This window comes from Lepidochelys kempii, chromosome 10 (assembly GCF_965140265.1).
Source record: "Lepidochelys kempii isolate rLepKem1 chromosome 10, rLepKem1.hap2, whole genome shotgun sequence".
In the NCBI taxonomy this organism is placed as follows: Eukaryota; Metazoa; Chordata; order Testudines; family Cheloniidae; genus Lepidochelys; species Lepidochelys kempii.
The window spans coordinates 70338499-70361682 of record NC_133265.1 but is presented as its reverse complement, the minus strand read 5'-3'; the positions used below and the strand labels follow the sequence as shown (position 1 = coordinate 70361682).

Sequence of the window (23184 nt, the reverse complement as noted above, 5' to 3'; positions counted from 1 at the left end):
ATGCCTCAGGTGCAGCACTAGTATAAAAGGGAGCAGCCCAGCTCAGTCTGGGCTGACTGCTGAAGAAGAAGGATGTATGGTGGAGGCTCCAGCCCTTGCCTGTGGGAGCCAGAGATCCTGAGAACCACACTGGAGACCTGTAGCCTACAGCTGACTGACTGGAATTGGAGTCCCAGGGATTTACCTGTGTCAAGGAACCTGGAGACCCCCGAAGCTATATGGACTATGACTTCAGGAAACAGGGTAAGAAGCGGCTTGTGGGGAGCGAGTTGTAAATCCCCACCAGAGCAGAGTCAATGTGTTGTGGTAGGATCCCCACTGACTACGTGGCAGACACGCTTGCCAGTGGCAGGGCCCTGGGCTGGGACACAGTGGAGCAGGGAGCACCCTGGATCCTCCTATCCTGGCCATCACCCCCTGAGATGGTGGCCCCTGACTCTGACTGCTGGGCCATGCAACCCTGAGGGAGAGGGCATCCATATCCACCCTAGCCATTTGGCGTTGCCGCCCTGAGGTAGATGGTGGCTCAGAGGATGGGGTTCGCTCACCCTGCCCCGGACGGGGTTCCCCTACCCATCACAGTGCATTTCAATCTAGCAGAGAAAGGTATCACGTGATCCAATGGCTGGAAGTTGAAACTAGACTAATTCAGCCTGGAAATAAAGTGTAATTTTTGTTAAGAGTAGTTAACCATTGGAACAATTTACATTGTTGTGGTGGATTCTCCATCACTGACAATTTTAAAATGGTTTTTCTGAAAGTTCTGCTCTAGGAATTACTTAGGGGAAGTTCCAGGGCCTGTGTTATGCAGGAGGTCAGACTACATGATCACAATGGTCCCCTCTGGCCTTGGAATTTATGAATCTATGAAAAAACACTGGGAAAAGAACTTGGCGTAAACAATCTCGTAGGAGATTGGGGAATGCTCATTAGTTAAGTCTAGGCTCTAGAAAGCATGTTACGATTTTATTTTATATTTAACCGATTGTTTCCAATATCCTCATTCTCTAGCACTTGAATCTCTGTTTTTAATAATAAACTTATTGTTTTCACTCTACGTCTATCGAAGTGCTGTATGGTAAGTAGAGTGGTGATCCTGAGTTGAACCTTACAAGCTAATGTAGTGTGTCCTATTCCTTTCAGAATAATGAATCTGAGAGTTCAGTGGAACAGGGGCTGAGCACTCCAGAGGGACCATCGGAGGATGGTGGTTGGTGTGTGCCTATCGTTAACCCATACAGAGAGAGTGAGGCCTGCAGAAACTTGCATTGCCAGAGACTGGTGGTTTCAGGGAGCTGATCCCTGGCAGGCACAGACAAGACTTCCTCATGCTAAGGGCAGGTGGTGGCAAGGTGCCTCACAAGCCTGGCTAACTCTGGTAAGTGTCACGACTTGCCTTTCGGGGGTGGGAGTGTCTGAACTCCATTTCTTATCCCCTCGTGTTATCTGGGATATGGGGGGGGGCTTACCTCTCTGAGGGTGTTTGAGCCCCATACCCTCACCCCTCTATGTGTGCCAGGATCTGGGGCTTCCTGCCCAGCTACGAGGTCTGACTCCTCTCCATTCCTCCTATCATGTGAGCTAAATTTGGGAGAGACTTGCCTTTCAGGGGACATCTGAGCCCATCTCCCTACCTCACCCCACCCCCCTCACATGAGCTGGGCTCTGCCATCCCTTGTTGAGGGGCATTATCAGAGAGCAGAGTTACGGTTATGTGGGCATTTACCTTAACTTGTTGTTTCCTAATTTTCCAAAGTTTGAGTTTGCTGAACTCTACATTTTGGAAGGGCATGAGCAGTCACTGGGCAACCTTGACTCTGTGTTAAGGTTTAATAGAGTATAAGGTGGGCAGGGACCACTGATCATCTAGTCTGCCCTCCTGTATGACACCAGCCATAGCACTTTACGGACTCCTGGCTCCTTTTTTCCTTTGGTGCTACAGAAAGCACTACTTAAGGACTCCGCTATGCTTTTCTAAAATAGTTGTCAAGCAGTTTGCCCTGTGTCCAGTGACTCACCAAACCATGCTTGAAATTGATTTGGCTGGAATCACATTTAACCAGGGAGGGTACAAACTCTGTTTTCAAACCTGTTTAAGGCTATGTCTACACTACACAGCTTGTAGCGACACAGCTGTGCTGCTACAGCCGTGCTGCTAAAAGGCACACAGTGTAGCCGCTGTTTGTCGTCGGCCGGAGAGAGCTCTCCTGCCAACAAAAAAAATCTTCCACCCCCAACAAGCAGCATTAGAATTCTCGGCAGGAGAGCACTCCTGCCAACAAAGAGCTGTTTACTCCAGTTCTTGTCCTTGGCAAAATTTTTGTCTTTCGGGGTGTGTGTGTGGTTGTTGTTTTTTTTTTAAACACCTCTGAACGACAAAAGTTTTGTCTTTCAATTGCCAGTGTAGACAAAGCCTAAAACACCAGCACGGACAATATCTTAAGCCCATTTTTTAGCTGGTTGTAAATATAATTTGACCACATCCCTACAGACCAGGCCAATTCAAAACTAACTCTGTTATAATCCACTTTGGCCACATCTGAGTTTAACCACCATTAGAGAGACAAGGTGGGTGAGGGAATATCTTTTATTGGACCAACTTCTGTTGGTGTGAGAGAAGCTCTCGAGATACACAGCTCTTTTACAGGTCTGGGAAAAGGAACTCCCAGCATCACAGCAAAATGCAAGGTGGAACAGATTGTTTAGCACATATAATAAGGGCCCGTTCAAGGTAGAGTGGCCCGTTAACATCTCAGCAGTTATAGGACAAAAGGAGGGGTTAGTGGCTTACAGTGTCACATTTTGCCATGAGTTCCTTTCCCAGACCTGAAGCAGAGCTCTGTGTGGCTCAAAAGCTTGTCTCTGTCACCCACAGAGGTTGGTCCAGTAAAAGATATCACCTCACCTACCTTGTCTCTCTGGTATCCTGGGACTGACATAGCTACAATTACATGGCATTTAACCACCATTTTTTTCAGCGTGTAGGTAGATGCTTAAGAGAAGATGATAGGGACCCCAGAGACCACAGATCAATGGCTGATTTTCCAGAGTAAGTAGTGCAGGATTGGACTGTTAGCAAGGAATCCAGAGCTCATCACTGGCAAGGAGAAACCTCAGAGCCATAGTTAGGACTGTGGTTGGTTTTATGCTGAATTTTTTTCAATTGAGCAATTCCCTTTTTATCTGGTTCCAGAGCTATCTTCTTCAGGATGAGTCAGTTCTTACGAGTTAGTCATCCCTCCAGATACACACATCTTCGGAAAATTTGACTTGTTTCTTGAGCTTACTCTATGTGGGGAGTTTAAACTGTAAGTAAACAAAGGAAGAAAAATGTCTGAAATCAGGATTTTTTTCTAACTAATTTTGTAAAGTGACCATGATATTAACATAGCTGGAAGCAGAGGCTGTTAGGAATCTAATATTGTCATGCAATGGGGCCCTTTTGTGATGTTATAATCAGAAAAGTGGCATTGTAAACTTCATATTGTGGGCTCTTTATTTGTTTTCTCCCCTTGGCTTCCTGATCCTGTGGGCTCCCTTTATCTATCAAAAGCAGATTTTGCTAACAAGTTCCACCTGGCATCAGAAAACAAGGTCTCTTTCTGCCTCCTGTGTCATTGCCAGGGATAAAGATCCTACAGTCAGAACTCAGCTGTCAATTCTGTTGGTGATGCCTGAGACAGAATAGATCCCAGGTTGTTGTCCCATAGCTAGACTTTCAGTGCTACCAAGAGTAGACATTTGTGTGACAGTAATACAGTGAGTAGGTATGACTCACTTGTGAGAATACATGACTCAAAGACACATACAGGGACTGGTGCGTTGAATAAGCAGATGCCATTTTGACAGTCTCTATTCTGCCTACAGTACACTCAATCTCATTTTATGGGCTAGTAATATATAGCATTTACAACTTGTCTAGGGAATGTATATATCTAGTTTAAACCACACTGCAAACATTAATAAACCAATCCACTCTCACATCCCCCCAAATTAGTAAATTTTATCCTTGCTTTAAAGCTGGGGAAATTGAGACATAAGGGCTCTGCGGCTACATGAGTGACTTTCAGAAAATCCTCCATCTATTGCATTCCCATAGGTCGGGGTTGCCAACCTGCGGCTCCGGAGCTGCATGCGGCTCTTCAGAAGTCAATATGCGACTCCTTGTATAGGCACTGACTCTGGGGCTGGAGCTACCGGCCCCAACTTTCCAATGTGCTGGGGGGGATGCTCACTGCTCAAGCCCTGGCTCTGCCACAGGCCCTGTCCCTACTTCACCCCTTCCCCCAAGGTCCCTGCTCCTTCCTGCCCCCTTCCCTGAGCCTGCCATGCCTTCGCTCCTCCCTCTCCCCCCAGAGTATCCCGCATGCCGCAGAAGGCATGGGGAAGAAGGGGGAGGCACTGATCAGCAGGGCTGTTGGCAGGCAGGGGGGAGCTGATGGGGGGGCTGCTGATGTATTACTGTGGCTCTCTGGAAATGTACAAAGGTAAATTCTGGCTCCTTCTCAGGCGCAGGTTGGCCACCCCTGCCATAGGTGGCAGCAACATTAGGAGCATTAATGTAGACATGCTGCCAGTCATATGATCACACTGGTTAAAATGCAAAGCCAGCAACAGTCAGTGTCTTATCTACACTGGGTACACTCACTTACTTCCACTGGTGGGATTGTACTCATGCTAGAACAGTGGTGAGTACAATTTGCCTAAAGTGTAAGGGGCTGTAAAAATGGGGGGGGGGGAGAGCTCCCTTTTGTGGATACTCAGCCAGCCAGTTAGGGATAAAATTCCTTAGTAGCTGTTCTCTACTTGCTTTACCTGTAAAGGGTTAACAAGCCCACAGGTAAAAGGAAAGGAGTGGGCACCTGACCAAAAGAGCCAATAGGAGGGCTAGAGGTTTTTTAAATATGGGGAGGGAAGGGAAGCTTCCTATTGTCTGTGTGGTGTTCTTCTCTGGGGACGAGGGGAACCGAGAGCAGATGTGCAATAAGAAGCTAAGCCAGGTATGATCCTAGATCATAAGATCGTACCTAGAACTACTTATTTGAAACCCCCAAATTTGTAGGTAGATAAGAAATCTTTGTAAAGACGTGATTAGGATTATTTCTTATTGGCTTGTGGACTCCTCTCTTCTAACCCCAAATGTTTTTGTTTTGCTTGTAACCTTTAAGCTGAACCTCAAGAGAGCTATCCTGATGCTTTAATTTTTGTAATTGTTGTTTTAAGATCTAGCAAAAAGCCTAAGTTCCAAATGTATTTCCTTTTCGGGTTTAATAAAAATTACCTTTTTTAGAACAGGATTGGATTTTTGTGTCCGAAGAGGTTTGTGCACTTTAATTAGCTGGTGGCAACAGCTAATTTCCTTCTTTCTCAGCTCTCCCCCGGAGGGGGTGAAAGGACTTGAGGGTACCCCACAGGAAGGAATTCTTAAGTATGCCTTTTGGAGTCCCAAGGGGTTTGCATTTGGGTGGTGGCAGCATTTACCAAGCCAAGGTTTGAGGAAAAACTTCCAAGATTACAGCTTAATACAAGCCTGGAGTAGCAAGTATTAATTTTTAAAATCCTTGAGGGCCCCCACCTTCTGCACTTGAAGTGCCAGAGTGGGGAATCAGCCTTGACAGGGGCACTGCTCAAATCTACTTAGACTTGAATAGTCTTAACATTACAATTCAGATGTAACACTGCATTCAATTCAGATGTAAACTAAAAGATTCATTATCAGACAAGAACTGAATTCATTGCTCTGTTTCTCCAAAGCAGCTCATTGGAAGAACTTGTGCCCCAAAAGAACAGGATCAAGAGCGAGATACGCATTCTGTTCCCTAGCTGCCACTGACTCCCTGGTTGAGTTAGGCAAGTCACTTTGCCTGTCTGTGCCTCAGTTTCCCTCTCTGTGGATGGGGGACAACAATCATGACCATCTCCTGTAGGTAGCATGAGGATTAATCAGTGTTTCCAGAGGCCTGCATCCACAAAGGCATTTAGGCTTCCAATTTCCACTGAAATCAGTTGAAGTTAGGAAATTAAATACCTCTGAGGATCTGAGCCAGAGAGCTTTGTGATCTTCAGATGAAGATAGCTTTGGAAATACAAAGCATTATTATTATTTAGTTTAAAAAATAGTATCAGAGGGAGAGAGCAATGAGAGGCACAGGCCAAGGAGGAAAAAAAGCTGAACTGAGCTGGAGGGTCACTACGAAGAGGAAATGCCCAGGGAGGGAGGCTGTTCTGAACTTTCAGAGCTGCAGAAGGAGAAATGATCCTCACCTCATTCCCAGCTCCCTTCTGAGCTGTTTGTTGTTATGGTTCTCATTTGGAATCATTTTGGTCTGGGATGACGAGTGTTACATAGTAAGTTCTGGGATTCACAGACAGGAATACAGGATGCCTGTTTTGGGGAGCCTGTAGCTTGTCTCCTCTAAGCACAGAGAATAAAAGTACCTCTGCCAAGTGCATCTGGATTCTGCTCACAGTAGCCACTTCCCTCACGGGAAGACCTGTGCAGGCTCACGTGTCTCTTCATTGGGATGAATAATCAAGCTGCTTGTCACTCACTGCTCTTTTCCCCACCTCACCCTGCAGCACAGGGACTCTCTGTGCACGGAGGGGAGGAGACTGACTCCCATTGGACAGAAGCCTTTCCCGCAGCACATGAGCTGCCACCTGCAAGAACTGAGCAGCTGCACTTAAAGGGGCAGAGCACAAACTGACCCGGGGAAACCCAATGTTCTAAGACATTGAAGAGGGGCCCGAGGGGAAAGTCCATGCTGATTCCTGAACCAAGCCCCTTGTCTGGGACCCCTCAGACTGAAGTCCAATGCTAAACTCTGCAGACTAATGGGCTGACAGCAAACTGTTGTACTCTACTGGGACCCTGCAATCCAAAAGCTGATAGTAAACCAGGGCTCTTATCTGCAGGCTAAGGGCCTGATGCCAAAGCAGGATCCCTACATGGGATTGAGTGGGGTAAAGCATTGCCCCTCCATCATGACAGAGGGTGACCAGGCCAAAGCTGAACGGGTGGCATGGTGACCTGTTGCCTGGTCTGGCAGCACCACTCAGATCCGACAGGGCGGCTGTGCCGTCAGGAAGTGTAGCCAGACCACACGTGAGCGGTGCTGCGATCCCTCGCACCAAGTCGCCATGCCCAGAGCGGGAGGCTGGGCCCAGCTCTGCAGGACCGGGGGCGAGCGTGGGATGGGCTCGCTCTCCAGCCTCCACCCTGGGCCTCCCATCTGCAGCAGGCCCCTAAGCCAAAGGGGAAACCCTGGATTTAGGGTCAGACTAAGGGCCTGGCACTGAGCTGGGGCCCTCATGGGGGCTGGGCAGGCTGCAGAGCAGTGGGGAGCCAGGCCCCTGGGCTCTCAGCAGCCAGGTGCATGGGGCCTGGCAGGGGGCAGCCCCGCCCGCAGAAAAGCCAGGGCGTGCCAAGTGACTCAAGAAGAGACCAGCTCCCCTGGCCTCTGCCCCTCCCTCTCGCCACGCACCCCGTCATAAAGCCACTAGCAGTCACCGCCCACCCCTGACTGACAGGGACTGAAAGCCAATGGAAGCCAAGGATCCCGCGCTACTGAGCCACAAGCTGAGCAGCTACAGGGTGCGAGCGTTTCCCCACCCCCACGCCGGCCCACTGGCCAACCTGAAGCCGCTTTGAGGGGAGAGTGGCGTGGCCAGTCCCCAATCGAATTGCACGGGAGGTTGCTAAGGGGTAGTTGGTAGCAGGGCCGGCTCGGCTGCGCATCGATGGGAACTGGTGCCGGAAGAGTCGAGAACAGCGACCGGGCTGGGCCTACAGGTGAGGCGGGCAGGGGCGGAGACCCACCCCAAACAGCCCGGGGGCAGGGCGGGGAGATGGGTAGCGATCGGTTGCTCTCCCTTCTTCCCGCCCCCCCCCCCGCCGTCTCGTGAGGGGAGTGGGCGCCGGGCAGGGACCGAGTGTCCCCCACCCCACACCCACGGGCGGGAGAAGAGCCGGGCAGGGACCCAGTGTCCGCCCCCCTCACCCCGGCCCCGCATCCATGGGGGAGGGGAAGAGCCGGGCAGGGATCGAGCCCCTCCCCCGGTTCCATGATGCGGGGGAAGAGCTGGGCATGGGTCGAGTGTCGTTCCCCCTCCCCCATGATGGGGGGGGGGGAGAGCTGCGCAGGGACTGAGGTCCCCACTCCACATCCGTCTACTGGTGGGGAGCCAGGCAGGGATATGGTGTTTTTCTCATCCCTCCTTGCATCCATCTGTGGGGTGGGGGACCTGGGCAGGAATCAAGGACCATCTTCTTTCTCCCCCATCCGTTTGGCCCTCTCCTTCCCCTATGGATGATAAGCCCTTCCCTCCCACATCAGAGAAAGGGTACCCTCATTGCACACATTGACTGGTGCTCTGTGCAGCCCAGTTCAAAATTACCCCAATGTCACAGGCTTTCACCTGTATTTTACAGAGCCCATGCCTCATGTGGGTGCATCTGACCTCCAGAATGTTCTCTGGCATTCATTATCTGCTTTCTCCCTTTCTTAACATGCTCTTCCTCCCCCATCCCCACGACAAAAAATTCTCACCCTTCCTGAGGCTTTACGCGCTTTGGATATTTGCAACCTGTTCTCATGTCTTGCCCTCTTCCCTTCCCCTGTTTCCATTTAGCTATGCTGTTTAGTTCTTTCTTTGTAGTTCAATCCCCCCAGTTTATGAGCACTTTTATTACTTCTGTTCATCAGCATCTGTCTGTGCAGTCTACCAGGTGCAATTATTTCAGTTCTATATAAAGGGACAGTTGCCTCCGAGTTTGGTGATCAGATGCCTCTGTATGTGCAGTCCAAAATTGCATTAGTCTCTATTGCACCCATATCACATTGCAAACTCATGTCTCGTTTGGTGTCCACTGTCACCCCTAAGTCTCCTTCAGCTGTTCCTACTTTCCAAGTGTCACCTTCCCATTAGAGAAAAAGGATTATTTGCCTTAGTCTATAAATTATAGCTATCTAAGTTGTATTTCCATTTTCCTGCTTATTCCGTTAATCTCTTGTTTTCCTTGTATTATTACTTTGTTCTCACTGGTGTCTGAAGTACCCTTCTAATTTGGGATCAGCAAATTTAATAAGCCATAATCTGTCTTTCCATGTCATTTAATAAAGATCCTAAATAAAAATGTGCATAATATGAAATGCTGCACCCCTCCCATCCTCCTGTCCCCAATAATATTTGGCATTGTTATATCACCTCCTCATCCAGGGATCTCAAAGTGCTCTGCAAAGGTGGGGTAGTTTTGCTATCTGCATTTTACAGCTTGGAAACTGAGACATAGAGGTGAAATGACTTGGGTTGCAAGTTGGTGGTGGTAGACCTGGGAACTAAAACTCAGGTCTCACTTCAGTCTGTTATTCTATCTACTGGATACCTTTCCCTCTGCTACCTCCTTCCCTGGCCAACTCCTAGCACCTGATATATTTTTGAGGCAAGGTGGGTGAGGTAATGTCTTTGATTATGCACTGAATGAGGTACACCACGTGTTGTGGTAGGCATGGGTAAATTGTGGTGTGTGTGGGGGTTCTTCTTTAAGTTCTTTATTGTAGGGGGTATCAGAGTTGTCAGTTGGTCTCATTCACATAGTCACCACAGTTGAGGATTACGATGGCACCCTCTCTTTCTGCTGATTTGATCACTAGCTAGTGGTTAGATTTCAGGGACTATATAGCAATTTTCTTGGCAGTTTAGAGATTATGATGTTTTTAAGGACTTCACAGTCAATTTGGGGGGGGTCCAATACAAGATATTACCTCACCAACCTTGTCTCTCTAATAGCCTTGGGCCCGCACTGCCATATTTCTGGCATTCTGTAACCAACTCTAGATGTCCTTTGACTACCACTTGCGGTTTGTTCAGTTCTCAGTCTGAGAGACAGTGCTCTATCTGAGTCAGTTTGGGTTTTCCAGGTAAGATTTCATGTTTTACACTGTCAAATATTGTACTGCCGTTCATGTGTTACAACTGTTATATTTCTTTCATCAACTGATGTAACTTATTTTTTTAAAAGCTCTTCCTTGTCTGTAGTGACTAGTTCTTTATTAAACAAACAGCTATACATACATAGTTCCCGGTTTCTTTAACCTCTAGATAACTACTTGTTTTGGTTTTGATTGAAGTTATAGTTGTCCTATTGTCATGGTAAGTACCAGGATTGCTATTTCTTCTTTTTTTTTTTTAAATATATAAAAGATGACTGCCATGCTTCCTTTCTCTCACGACTGCTGGTCTAGAAATGCCTGTGAGCCGGGCTTATTAATCGAATCAACTGACTGGTACAAAGTGTTCAGTTTTTCATTTTATTCCTTTTTAACAATAGCTGTTTTATTAAGCTAAATAGCTGTTACTGCTTAATTGTCGTAACTCAGTTTCATTGAGATGGGCTGTAAAAAGGAGCTCAGCCATTTTAGAATTCTCACTGTACTCTTCCTCATTTTATTAGACCTACTTTCTTTTGTATTTGGTTGCCACTTCTAACAACTGGACTTTGGCTAGACCTACATTCTGCACGGTTTTTTGTTTGTTTGGTTTTTTTGGTCCCCTTCTCTCCATATATTTTTTTTTTTTTTCCCTTTGCCAAACCTTAACTCCTGTCAGCATAGGTACTCCACCTCTCTGAGTGGCAATAGCTAACGGGAGAAGCTCTCCTGTCAGTATAGGAGGTACTGCACTGGGGGTAGGTCGGTATAACTATGTTGCTTAGAGATGTGGATTTTCCACACCCCTGAGAGACATAGTTATGCTGAAATAAGTTGTCATGTAGACTGAGTCTCAGTGGGGGATGGAAGTTGACCCAGGCTTTACTGGTGCTGGAGAGGGATAAGCTCTCCCTGTTTCCCCTGGGCATGGAGTAGCTTCTTACAGGAAGGGCTGTGGCTGTATATCCCTTCTGTCACCATCCCCCACTGTAAAACACAGCTTCTTCTGGATGGAGCTTTGGCTTTTGAGTAAACTTTTTCTAACCCTCTTTTTCTCTTCAGGTCTGGGCTTCCTATTTAGTGAGCTAATCCAAGATGCTATCAGGTTAGCATTGCTATAAAGCATCCATAGGTGCGAGAAACACTTGTGTGACATGTAAAGACGCACCCTCGAAGATGCTTCCCTATCCTGAAGGGCACACCATCTAAAATATCAACACTGTTGTGGGTGGAGGTAATCGTTGAGGTGGATGAAGTGATGAAGGAATAACCAGAAAAACACTCTGGATTTGCTTGGCAGGTACAAGTCAAGTTGGTTCCAAGTTGTAGAAAAGATGGGGTTTAGGTGTCTGGCCCTCAGGTGCGGTGGAGACAGCTGTGAACAAAGCAGTTAGAAATTAGTAAGTACAAAATCAGTTCCTCTCTGGATTGGGATTTGTAGCATCCATTGGCTACCTGGGCTGCTTTGTATTTAACAATTGTAAGTAAAAAGTTTGCTAATTGCAGTAATGACTCCCTTGGCCTTTCTGTTCCCCTTTTGTGTTTACAAAAGATTGCCAATTAATTTTAGTGGTGGCATTAGGATTTTATAATAAACACTTTCAGTGGCCTGTAATACTGCCAGTAATACTTACCCAGGATATATCTTGACATACAAGGTCTCAGCCTGGGCACAAACTAGCTTTTAACCAAATTTTGCTTTAGGTGGCAGGTCTAGTGATTTCACCTGCTCATGTGCCAATATGTTGTATGGAATATTAAGGTTTTCTGAAGTTCTGTTAGTGTTTTAGAGTTATTTTCAGTTATTGTTTTGGATTTGTTCTAAAGATTATTCAGCATTACATAAAAGTTAAAATAAACCTCACCTGCTGCTGTTAGTCTAAAATATGCATTAACTGTTTTAATATCTCCAAACGTTTGAAATCTGATCATCTGCACAAACAAACATTCCCCACTCTTTCTTTAAAAGCCAAATCTGGTTAAAGGTTCATCTGATGGATAAGTTAATCGTGTATTTAAAAGGGTTGATGAACTTCAGTACCAGACAACCAATTTCAATGTCAACATGCAAGGAGGGAAACAGCCGTTTAAACTAAGCTCTTTGCTTTATTAAAAAAAAAAAAAGCAGCCACCGTTGTCGCTGGTACATCTCCGGGGGTAGCAATGATGGGAATGCTAATGGAAAGAGGGGTGCAGGCAGTTGGCAGCATTTTAAGCACAATTTAACACTACCCAAAGGACTTCTGTACAACATGGTGCTTACAATTCTGGTACTTGCTCCAGGGTAGCACTCCCATTGCTAACATAAATTCAGTGCTGCTAGTGCTAGCAGCCGTGGTAGGAAACAAACCCAATATGTCCTATGGTAGAGAAGGCTGTGTTTTTCCCCTGTGTCATTGCATACATGCAACAGTAGAACAGCTGCCTGGTACTGAAGTTGCATCACACCATTAAGATATTTCTGTTTCAGCATCTGCATCACTTCAGTTAAACAGCATGAAAATAGGTAGTCGGAAGTGGAATCGCGGGGAGATCTGTCCAGGGCATTGGCATTCTTTGTCACTTTAGATTGAGCTCTCAGGAATGCTAGCCTCTTCAATAATGCCTCTTTAAAAGAGCTTTTGTTGTCACTTAAATAAGGTGTTTTTACATCTTTCAGATTTGTAAGACTGAGGAAAATTAAATCTAACCAATGTATCGCAATTTTAGTTGTTTGCTTTTTACAGTTTCAGGTTGTCTGCTCAAAAAATCCCAATAATCTTTAATAGCTGGAATCTAGATGATTTCACTTTCTGCTTCTAAAGCATTAGCTCAGTACAGCAGATTCAGATGCAATCTTTCCACGGGAATAAATTCCAAACACATTTGTGTGTACTGGAAGTAAAAATAAACATGGAAGCATTCTTAGAATTGTGACAAAGCTCTGCCTTAAAAAAACTAATTTGGGGGTTGAGCTTGCACCATATAATGTCTATGGAAGGCATTATGTGTGTCAAAATAACTAAATGTAATGCACACCAGTACACTGAGAGTGCAAACTGTTTAATTCTAATGTATACTTAATCTACAATCATAAGCTACATACTGGATGTGTGCTAAACCTCACATGTTGTATAGTACCAGCTGATGCCTCTGACCTGGCTGGAGTCTGGGGTCCCCTGGCAATATGGTATGAATGTGCCCTTCTGTAGGCAAATTGTGGCAAGAATTGGTTGGGTCATGGGATGTGGCAGTGATATTTATCCTTTGATTCATACGTAGTAGGGACAGGGTTTCAGGTTCTGCCTGGCAAGGAAAGCCATTTTAATGAACCAGAAATGCAGAGTTTAGACTTATTAAATTTGTATTGTGGTATGACCTGGTAATCCTAGTCAGAATCCCATTTTTCTAGTTGCTGTTCAGACATGCATTAATATCTGAAGTGCATATACTGTGAGAAATATGCATGATTAGTTAGGCAGAACTAAGTTAAAAGTATTAAAGTGAACTAATTTTGGGGAGGAAAATAGGCACCTAAGAACCTTTCCAGGTTACAGTACTCACTGAGTTTCACTGGGAGTTTGGCATCTCACTGCCCTTTGTGCCTTTGCAAAGATTTTTTGGGGGGGAATGAGAGGGGTGTGGAGGGTGACATTTTCTAGAAACCCAAAGATCAATGGATGGAGCTCTCGACTGAGTTGAAGGCTTTACATATCTTGCATTCCTGGTCAGTCCTCACCAGAAGCTAAGAATTGCATGTGCCAGAAGCATTCTGTGTACTGTTCTTAACTAGCTGACTATGTGTTGGGCTTCTTTAAAGTGGTCCTTGTACTTCTGCTCCTCTCAGTCTTGAAATGATGTTGCCTTGTTTTTAGTTTTTGAATTTATGAATGTAAAACTTAAAATTAAAGAGCTCCCCTAGACTCGTGCTACTAGTTTTCATTGGCTGCAAACATGCTTTGTGTGAAGGGCTCTCTGCAAGATTCCTCTTCTCATGCATGGTCCCAGAAAATGGAATTCTCTGAGCACTATTGCTGCTTGAACATTTCCTGCAAGTGCTGGGAGACTGCACAGATAACCCCGTGGGGCTTCACCGGGAGATACTGTTCCCTCTAATGTTGACTGTGTAGGTATTTTTCTCTAAATATATTTTGAGGCTGGTCAGTTTGCATAGTGCTTTTGGACTTTGTCTTTTGTTTACTTTGCAGAGGAAGCTCTGGTGAGTGCTCAGCCCTGGGTGGGATGAAGTGTATCTTATCACTCAGCTGCAACTCCTACAGCTGACCAAAGAGCATCTGCAATATGCTCTGTTTCCTGTCTTCTTGGCTGAAAACAGTTCTGATGTGGGGACTTTGACAGTGCAGAGAAGGGAATCCTCAGGCTCCCTACCAGGGAAAGGGCTCAATATACATAAGGCTTGGACAGTAGGACTGTGCTTTTTTAAAAATACTGTGAGGGAACCTAACAGGCCTCCTAGATAGTTACACAGGTCCTGTTTAATAGGCCTAAAAGATCAGATTATAACTTCCGTGTTGCTTCGTGTAGCCATGACTTGATGCCAGCAGCATCCTGCCCAGGTCTTTAATGAAGTAGCATTGCACTGAAGAGACTGACTGTGCAGTAATGGAGTGCTGTTGTAAGGTGCTCTGAGATTTGTGTATTTCCCTTGTGCTTAGTGTAACTCTCTCTCCAGTGGGTAGCATGTTAGATAAATAACTTGCTACACAGTATTACACACCTGTTGGAGGAAGGATTGGTCAGTACTTTATCCACATAAATTATTTGGAGACCTATAAGGTTGCCTGGGTTTTTTGTTTGTTTTGTTTTCTGTTTAGGCAAGTTATCTATCATAACTCATGAAGTATCTATGTTGCAGTTACCCTACAAAACAAGGACAAATATTGGTTCATTCTTTGGGGTTCCAGCACATAAGGGATTCTCTACTTATTTCAGTGTTGCCAATTAAATGGGGCAGGGGTCTTGGTTCTGCTTTAATCTGATGAATCAAACAACCTGCTATTACCTTGAAGCAGAGTAACAGACTCATATCTTCTGATCCATGCATAAAGGACTTCAGCAACATCTCCCATGTGACATATCACCTGCACATCATAGATCTTGTTTCCAAACCTAATCATAGTTTTAGATAAGATAGCTCTCCGTATTCTGTGATGTGGTCAGGCTGATACACCCTAATGCAGCAAAATGCATTATGATGGTTCTATACCTAGCCTTGATAAAGGGTACTCTCAAGAAAGAATGAATGTATTTCTGAATGCAGTCTGCTTATAGGCACTAGCTTGGTTTGCCTGGTTCCCTGCTATTTCATAAGCATGTTTGTATTTTGAGTTGTGGGAGCAAACATAGGGAAGGCTGGGAGTGTGCTTGAGTACAGGCGAGTTTCTTTGCTTTGTAAGATAAAGAGTCAGTTGGATGCACCTTATCAAGGCAATAGCAGAGCCCTAACGGTTTTATATCCGTGTACATCTGGTCTGTACACCCTGTGGTTAAATGTACTGAAATTGCCATATTTCTTTTTGACAAGCAGGAATCTGCGAGTTTCCTTTGTGGAAAGTTAATTGGAGCAGCAGTTAATATTATAGAGAATCTGTCAAATGGGTTGTGAAAACTCCAGATTTGGAACAAGGAAGACAAAATGCAAGAGCTACCTGTGATGTGTTATATCTAAAATGGTTCTGTTGAAACATGCTGCTAAGGAGAATCAAAGCAGTTTCTTTTGGGAGAAGGGAAGAAAGATTCAAGAGGCTCTGGCTGTAAACTAGATTTAAAGGGTCTCTGTTAGCAAGGCCAAAAGAGAGTCCCTACTTACAGAATTATCCAAGCAAAGTTTTCAAAAGTAAATTTGCTTAGAACGCTTAAGTGTATGGGCAAATCTCTTCAAAGTGCTTAGCTCCAAGAGTCGGTCTTTTGGATGCCAGCTGCTCTCCATAAAATCAGATGACTTACTGAACACCCCTGTCCATCTGGCCCCAGCTAGATGGTGCCTTGTGCAATGTAAACACTCTCCCAGAACCTTACAGCACCTCTACACTTTAAATATCTGGCTTGTGTGCTATGTAATGAAGAATTCAAAATCCACCAAAGGCACTAGCCAGGAAGTTTCTGTCAGAACGTGATATGAGCCAGATCCTCTGTTCTGAAGGCTGACTGACTGACCAAGCAAATCCCTCCCTTGAGCCCTGATTTTGGCACAAGCTATGAGTGGTCTTTCAGCACTGAACTGTGTGCTGCAACTTTGATTTGTTCAGTTTGCCCTCGTAGAGCTTGTCTGTACAAGCAGTTAATTCACTGCAAGCTGGGATTTGAATCTGTCCCGCAGTAGCCTGCCACTGTCTGTCTGTGGGGACCCTGCTGACGCACATTAACAGTTGCTTAATGTGCTCTGGGTGGTCTCATTTCCAAGAGGATTAGATTATCTTCACAGGTGCTAAATAAGGGGACCCTGAGTGCAGGGTTTGTCTGAGAACATGCTTCTTAGGACTTCCTGCCAAATGATCAGAAGTTCCTTAGGGTGTTCTTTCAGCTTTTGGCAGGTACCCTTTTTGTGGCATTGTCAATTGACTTGAATCTCTGAGGAAAAGGCAGAACAAAAAGTTCTTATTTGTGCTGATTGTGGATGCAAACGTTTCATGTAATTGCATAAAATTTGAAATAGCAGTTGGATAGCTTGCCATCCACATGTTACTGAGTCTGCAAGAAACAGATGTACAGTTTTATTCTTCTTGTATTTAATGCAATCCTTCGTACAGCTTGCTATTGAGATGTACGGTAACCTGTCAGTAAGAGCGGAATTTGTCCCTTGTGGAAATTACAGGTATTTGTATGCAGAAGACACCATTTAATGCATTACCAACACCGCTCCCTCCTCCCCCCCCCGCCACAAACCAAATCTATTCCTGACACATTAATTCTGTATGCATGAGCATGCCTGAACATAAGCAAACAGACTTTTAAAAACTAGTATACCTGCTGTAACCTCCAATATTTAGTGCAGAGTGTGCAATTACCTTCAACTTTGTTTTACTCTCAATGGCATGTTTTCAATAACTGTCCTAATTCAGCAGTGCCTCCTGTGGGGAGGCCTGTTGACTTCTGCCCGTTTCTTTCTCACTGACTTCTGCTACTTTTTGCATGGCTTATCCTCATCTAAATTGTCTCAAAGACTTCTGTCCTATATTTGGTTTTTGTGGACTTATTTCTTAACAGAACCCCCTAGCATTTATAGTGCCTCCCTCTGACCTATGTACAGCAGTATGTCACACTCAGCTTGGTGTGACATACTGCTGTACGTAGGTCAGAGGGAGGCACTTAGACAGTCTTAACTGCTGCGCTAGCATAACATTTGACTTTGTGAAAACACGGTCAGGATGACACAATCCTGTCCACATAATTCCTAGACTATTTTTAAGGTCAGAAGGGACCATATAGTCTATTATGAGCATATAGTCTGACCACCTGCATAATAGAGACCATAGAATTTCACTCATTAACTACTGCATCAAGCCCATAATTGCTGGTTGAGCTACAGCACATCTTTTAGCAAGACATCTAGTCTATTTGAAGACCTCAAATGATGGAGAAACCATCATAATCATTTGATATGTGGCTCCCCGCAACCTTGTTTTAATGGAAATGTGGGTTAAAACATTAAAAAATGTCACCACCTTAAACTTCCCTGGACTTACTTTCATCCCTCTTGTTTCTTACACTGTAAATATAGTTCTAGTGACATCTTATGGCTTCTAACATGCCAACTTGTCAACAGTTGGTCAAAAGTACACTGAAGTTCCTTTGAGAGCACACAAATTTAAGAGCTTTCCTGTAAAGACAGTTAAATATCATTGGTTGGACCCAGTGCAGGAGAGCCTGGCTGATGGAATGTTCTCTAAAATAATACATGCAGAGCTGCTGAGTGGGTCATGGAGGGTGGAAGACAGAGGTGTGATTATCTTCTCCAGAAGCTTGGATTCCAGATTGGTGTATATAGGGGATCGGAAGAGCTAATCGTGAAGTATAAGTGACTGGCCTCTGAAGCTATATCCTTTTCACTTGCCTTAATGCGGTGTCATGACATACCGGATTTTGCCATGAGTGTTGGCACACGTGTATACTAGTGTTAATTAAATAGGCATGTCTGGACCTCCTGATTGCTGTCACAATCTTGCTGAAGAGTGATATGCTGTAAATTGTGATACCAAAAGTGTGGAAGCCAAACAGAGTTTGTAAATGAGCTTCCATCTGTTAAAGTAAGAGTTCTCTTGGCTAAGCCTGTGTTAAAGCAATGGAAAGAATTTTTTCAGTTTGACAGCTTAGCAATTCCACAATGCTGGTGCTGTACAGTCTACAGAAAGCTGAGAAGAGGCCTGGTAGACCCTTGCAATGGCAGGAAATCCTGGCAGCTGTGTATGATCCCTGCACAGTACCACTTCTCATGTCCTGTCTTTTCAAATACAAGTCAGCCTTGCACTTGAGAGGTGCTTCTCACTTCCAGCATGTGTGAATTTACAGGATGCTGCAATGAAAGTGGGATCTGTCTTTTGCCGTGAAAATACTTACGTTGTGCAGTTCAAGGATTGCTACACAGGGTAGGTCAACTAGAGTAATCTGTGTTTGAAAAAAGGCTTCCATGAAGCAGATGTATCAAAGAGTACACTGTGTCACCATGACTTTCATACACAAGTTAATTACCATTATCTTTTTGCCTTGCAGACATTCTTGTCTGCAGTGGGACCTCTACACAGTAATTTGTGTTCTTTCTGTTAGGCTGCATATCTCTCTACTGGAAGTGGTGGTAATGTGATCTTTGTGGTTTTATTTTAGGGTAATTCTACTAGAACGTCGGTCTGAACAGTAAAACTCTGCTCCTTTGAGGACTGCCTGAATACTTCTAGCTCTGAAGACCAAGCAACACTGGTAAATATTTCTCTCATTTATTTGCATGAATTAATATTTGGCATGGGGAGAGAAGGGCTAAGGAAAAATTGCCCGCTTAGCTCTGGCTCTGCTTAAATAGATTCCTTTACCAGAACAGTAGCTAGCTGAAGACCTAGTATCAAGGTCCCTTCTAGTTCTGCATTTCTGTGATTTGTACATAGAGGCTGACTGTTGCATGTCTGCTTCTGGAGCAGAGGCTAGGCCAAAGTTGAAGACTCTCATAGTTTGTCATATACAGAGGGATGAAGGTGAGAGGTTTATTGCAGGAGTGGGTGGGTGAGATTCTGTGGCCTGCATTGTGCAGGAGGTCAGACTAGGTCATAATGGTCCCTTCTGACCTTAATATCTATGACTCTATAAGTGTGTGAGATCCATGTGTTTCTTTGCATAATCTTGTCTCTAAGGAGTTAGTGTAGGGCTTGGGTTTTTAATCCCAATCTTGTCTCTTGGTTGCAGAACTACAGTAAGCCTAAGTGGAAAAATAACAAACTCAGTTGGCATTTGATACCCAGATAGGATATTTGATACTATGAGGGGCAGATTATCCCATATCTGCCCACTGCATGGTTTCTGGCATCTCCTCCAAAGCCTGTGGTGTTGGCTAGCTCAGTGGTTTGAGCTTTGGCCTGCTAAACCCAGGGTTGTGAGTTCAGTCCTTGAGGGGGCCATTTAGGGGTATGGGGCAAAAATTGGGGATTGGTCCTGCTTTGAGCAGGGGGTTGGACTAGATGACCTCCTGAGGTCCCTTCCAACCCTGATATTCTATGATTATCCACTGTCAGGTTACTGGATTTGATGGAACTCTGGTCTGATCCATTCTGGCAATCCTTGTGTTCCTGGGCAACAATAAGTTAGGCTGTGAGTTTGTCTCAGAGGTCTCAGAAGTCATGGATTCTGTGACTTTCCAGGACCTCTGTGACTTCTCCAGTGGCTGCTGCTGGGGCAGTCTTGGGCCACCATGCCTCCCTTTCCCCCCCAACTCCCAGAGCAGCAGGAGTTTGGGTGTGGGTGGGGGCTCAGAGCTAGGCAAAGGGGTTGGGGCACAGGAGGGGGGTGAGGGCTCTGGGTGGTGCTTACCTCGGGGGGGGGGGGGCTCCCCAGAGGCGGCAACATGTCCCTCAGCTCATAGGTGTAGGCATGGCCAGGCAGTTCCCCATGCTGCCTTTGCCCACAGGCCCCATCCCCGCAGCTCCCATTGGCCATGGTTTCTGGCCAGTGGGAGCTGCGGAGTCGGCGCTTGGGATGAAGGCAGCACACGGAGCCCTCTGGCCACGCCTCTTCCCACCCCCACCACACCTCCCGAGCACTCAAGATTTAGTCAGGGATTTACAGTAAATTCCATGGACAGGTCATAGGCTTTGAATTTTTGTTTACTGCCCATGACCTGTCCATAAATTCTACTAAAAATACCCGTGACTAAAATATAGCCTTAATGATAAGGAGGATTCAGATAACATGATTGTTTACTTTAACCTATCATGTAGTTCAGTGTGAGGAGTTCACTTTGACGCTATTTCATGGTAGCGTCATCATGTCAAACTTGTCTCTAAATCCACTGACCCACACTGCTCCTCCGGGGGGGGTTCAGTATTTCTAAAGAATAGGTATCCCGTTACCAAACACACATTCCGGTGTCCTTATCTTCAAGCAATCTGAAGGATTTAGACTGTCCCTGAGTCCACTCGCTTCTAGGGCGCATCCTTCTGGCCGTGTCTGGGGATTAGCTCCACTCTGGTCCAACACTCCTTTCTGCAGTTTGCTACATGCCCTGCTGCTCGCTCTCTCTCACGCTCTCTGACTTGGGTGCTGCGTGTTTGTGGCTTGGTCCTCCGACCAGGTCACTGTGCGTTTTTTCCCTTCTGGGATATCAGTCTTTCCATAGTAAGGGTCCCAGGCAGTCTTCTCATTCGCTGCCCAGCTGGTACCACTTCCCCAGTGACTGGTAGGCAAACCCAGGCCTTCCTTCTACTCCTGGTTCCAGCTCAGGGACCCTCTAATCAGCAGCCAAGGTCTGCACCATCCTAAACCTTGCTGCCTTTTCCTGAGCCTTTCCTACACCTTCTGGTTTCCCTCTGGGTTTGTCAGCCCAAACTCTATCCTCCCAAGGAGTGACTGCAGATCAGGGGTGCCGGAACAAAGGGGGTCAGAGGACCATGGTCCCATCACTTTTAAAAGTAGGAGGGCTATGCCCTCACACTTTTTACCAGCCATAAGGGGTGGTGGAGGAGAGGGTGGAATAGAGCGAGCAGAGAAGGGGCCTTGCGGGAAGGGGTGACATGGGGGGGGGTCTTCCCACTTTTAGGGAGCTTCTGCCATTCCTTCTGCAGATTAAAACTCTGTAGGCTCAGACACACCGCCCTTCCCCCAGGGAGTGACTGCAGACAGCTTCCCTGCAGCCTCTTTCTGTTGCCAGCTTCCTGGTTTCTATCATAGCCCCTCCTGTTCCTTTACAGATGGGCTATGTCCTCATTCAGGGGATTTTTTTTTTAGTCCATCAAATTCCCCTCCACTGTGGCCTACCTGGTTAACTTCCCCCTTCTCAGACTCATTAGCCTCTTTCAGGCTGTTGTGGAGTGATACAGTGGTATGACAGTTCTAGAGACTTCATGTGGAATTATGGCTTATCCTACTATGAGGAGAAATTGGGCATGTCTTGGTTTCTCATCTCTTCCCAAAGCATGGCACCACCCCCACCTTCAGTTGTGCTGGGCACTCTTTGGAGACATTGCAGTCAGCTAGTGGTTTTGGGATCTTGGTAGTGTTTGATGCTTAAGAGACCCACGTTACAGAAATCGTAATGCAACACTGAGTAGGAATAAATCTCCCTCCCTAACTGATCCCCCTGTCTGTACCAGACCCACACAAGATGACTTTAGAGTCTTAAAATGCAAGGCAACTCCAGATGTGGCTTGTTTTGAGTGGACCCTGTCATGGGAGTATTTATTTGTGCAGCGAAGCGTTCCTTATAGCACTATCAGCGGGATTCTGTATTTCATACTGCAGCTTGAGTTGCTGTGTAAATGTGTCAATACATTGCAAAAAGATTATTCTTCTTTGTCTCTAGATTTGAAATGAATGCAATGCTGGAAACCCCCGAGCTGCCAGCCGTGTTCGATGGGGTGAAGTTGGCTGCAGTCGCTGCTGTTCTCTATGTCATCGTTCGGTGCCTGAATCTAAAGAGCCCAACTGCCCCTCCTGATCTCATTTACCAGGACACTGCTCTGTCGCGCTTCCTGCTCAAATCCTGCCCGCTTCTGACCAAAGAGTGAGTGATAAATACAGCCATACAACTAATTAACTGTTTTATGCTGTGAAGAGAAGTCAAGCTTAGCTATTCTCAACCCACTGCATACAGTTGTACAAGAACACCATAAACCTGGGTATAAATAGATGGCAGGGTATTCTTTTGAGTTGCAGAACTAAGGCAGGGACCTATTTTTGTTGGCATAAAAAAAGCCCCTCCAAATAATCGTTACAGTATTGCCCAGGATCCAGGCCTCGTTGGGCATGTCTGGGAGCAAACCCCTCAGCACGGGTAGACACACTTATGCTAGTTGGGCTTGAGCTAGCCCACTAAAAATAGCTGGGCCAATGTAGCAGCACCGGTGGAGGCTCCAGGTAGCCGTCCAAGCTGAAGCCCACCCCGCTGCCTGGTTCAAGTTCAGATAGGTAGCCTGAGCGGCCGCCAGTGCCACAATGTCCACACAGTTCTTTTTAGCATGCTAGTGTGAGCTCCGCTAACCCAAGTCTTTCTACTTGGCGGTGAGGCTCGCTCCCAGCTGCAATATAGGCACACCCATTGCGTTGTGTGCTGTACAAATGCATGGAAAAGCAGTTTCTGACCCAGTCAGTGTCCGTGTCTTGGCTTACATCATTGTGCTGTGTTCCCCACTATGGAAGAATGGGGCCCAGCACAACATGCTTCCTCCTGTGGGAAGTGTAGGGGATATCTGTTGTAACTTCCTACACTCCAATGACTCACAGAGCATTTTGACACTTCTAGAACTTGCAGTATAAGAGCTCTTCAATCCACCTGTCAGAGTGCCTGCCGTTGTCATTTCAAGATGGGTGAAACAATCAAAATGTTGAGCAAAACAGATCTCTTTCATAGCAGTCTAATAAATAAGAAAGCAACGACATGCTGGTTCTTGCCAGTTCTTCTTTGAGAGGGAGGTTTGTAAAACTAGCATCAGTTAGTTAACTGAAAGGAGTGACCCTTTAAGGTATCAGGCCAAAACTTTACCTACTCTGCTGTCTGCAAAGTCGACGTAACTTTTAAGAAGAGAGAAGTAAAATCAAATGCTTAATACTGGCCTATTAC

General features: G+C 45.8%; 1 protein-coding gene across 3 annotated transcripts in view; it reads left to right on the top strand.

The window, feature by feature from the left end:
* The first annotated feature begins 7652 nt into the window (after window positions 1-7652).
* The window catches only part of ABHD2 (abhydrolase domain containing 2, acylglycerol lipase), a 59635-nt gene continuing 44103 nt past the window's right edge, over window positions 7653-23184 (top strand). Inside the window, exons 1-4 of one of the 3 annotated variants that reach the window (XM_073304158.1) lie at window positions 7653-7792; window positions 9790-9920; window positions 18750-18842; window positions 21928-22128. In XM_073304158.1, the coding sequence (XP_073160259.1) occupies window positions 21935-22128 (194 nt within the window). In that variant the 5' untranslated portion in view covers window positions 7653-7792; window positions 9790-9920; window positions 18750-18842; window positions 21928-21934. Of the gene's footprint in view, window positions 7793-9789; window positions 9921-10774; window positions 11230-18749; window positions 18843-21927; window positions 22129-23184 lie in introns of those variants that run through there. The other 2 variants (XM_073304157.1, XM_073304159.1) reach the window with 2 other exon arrangements.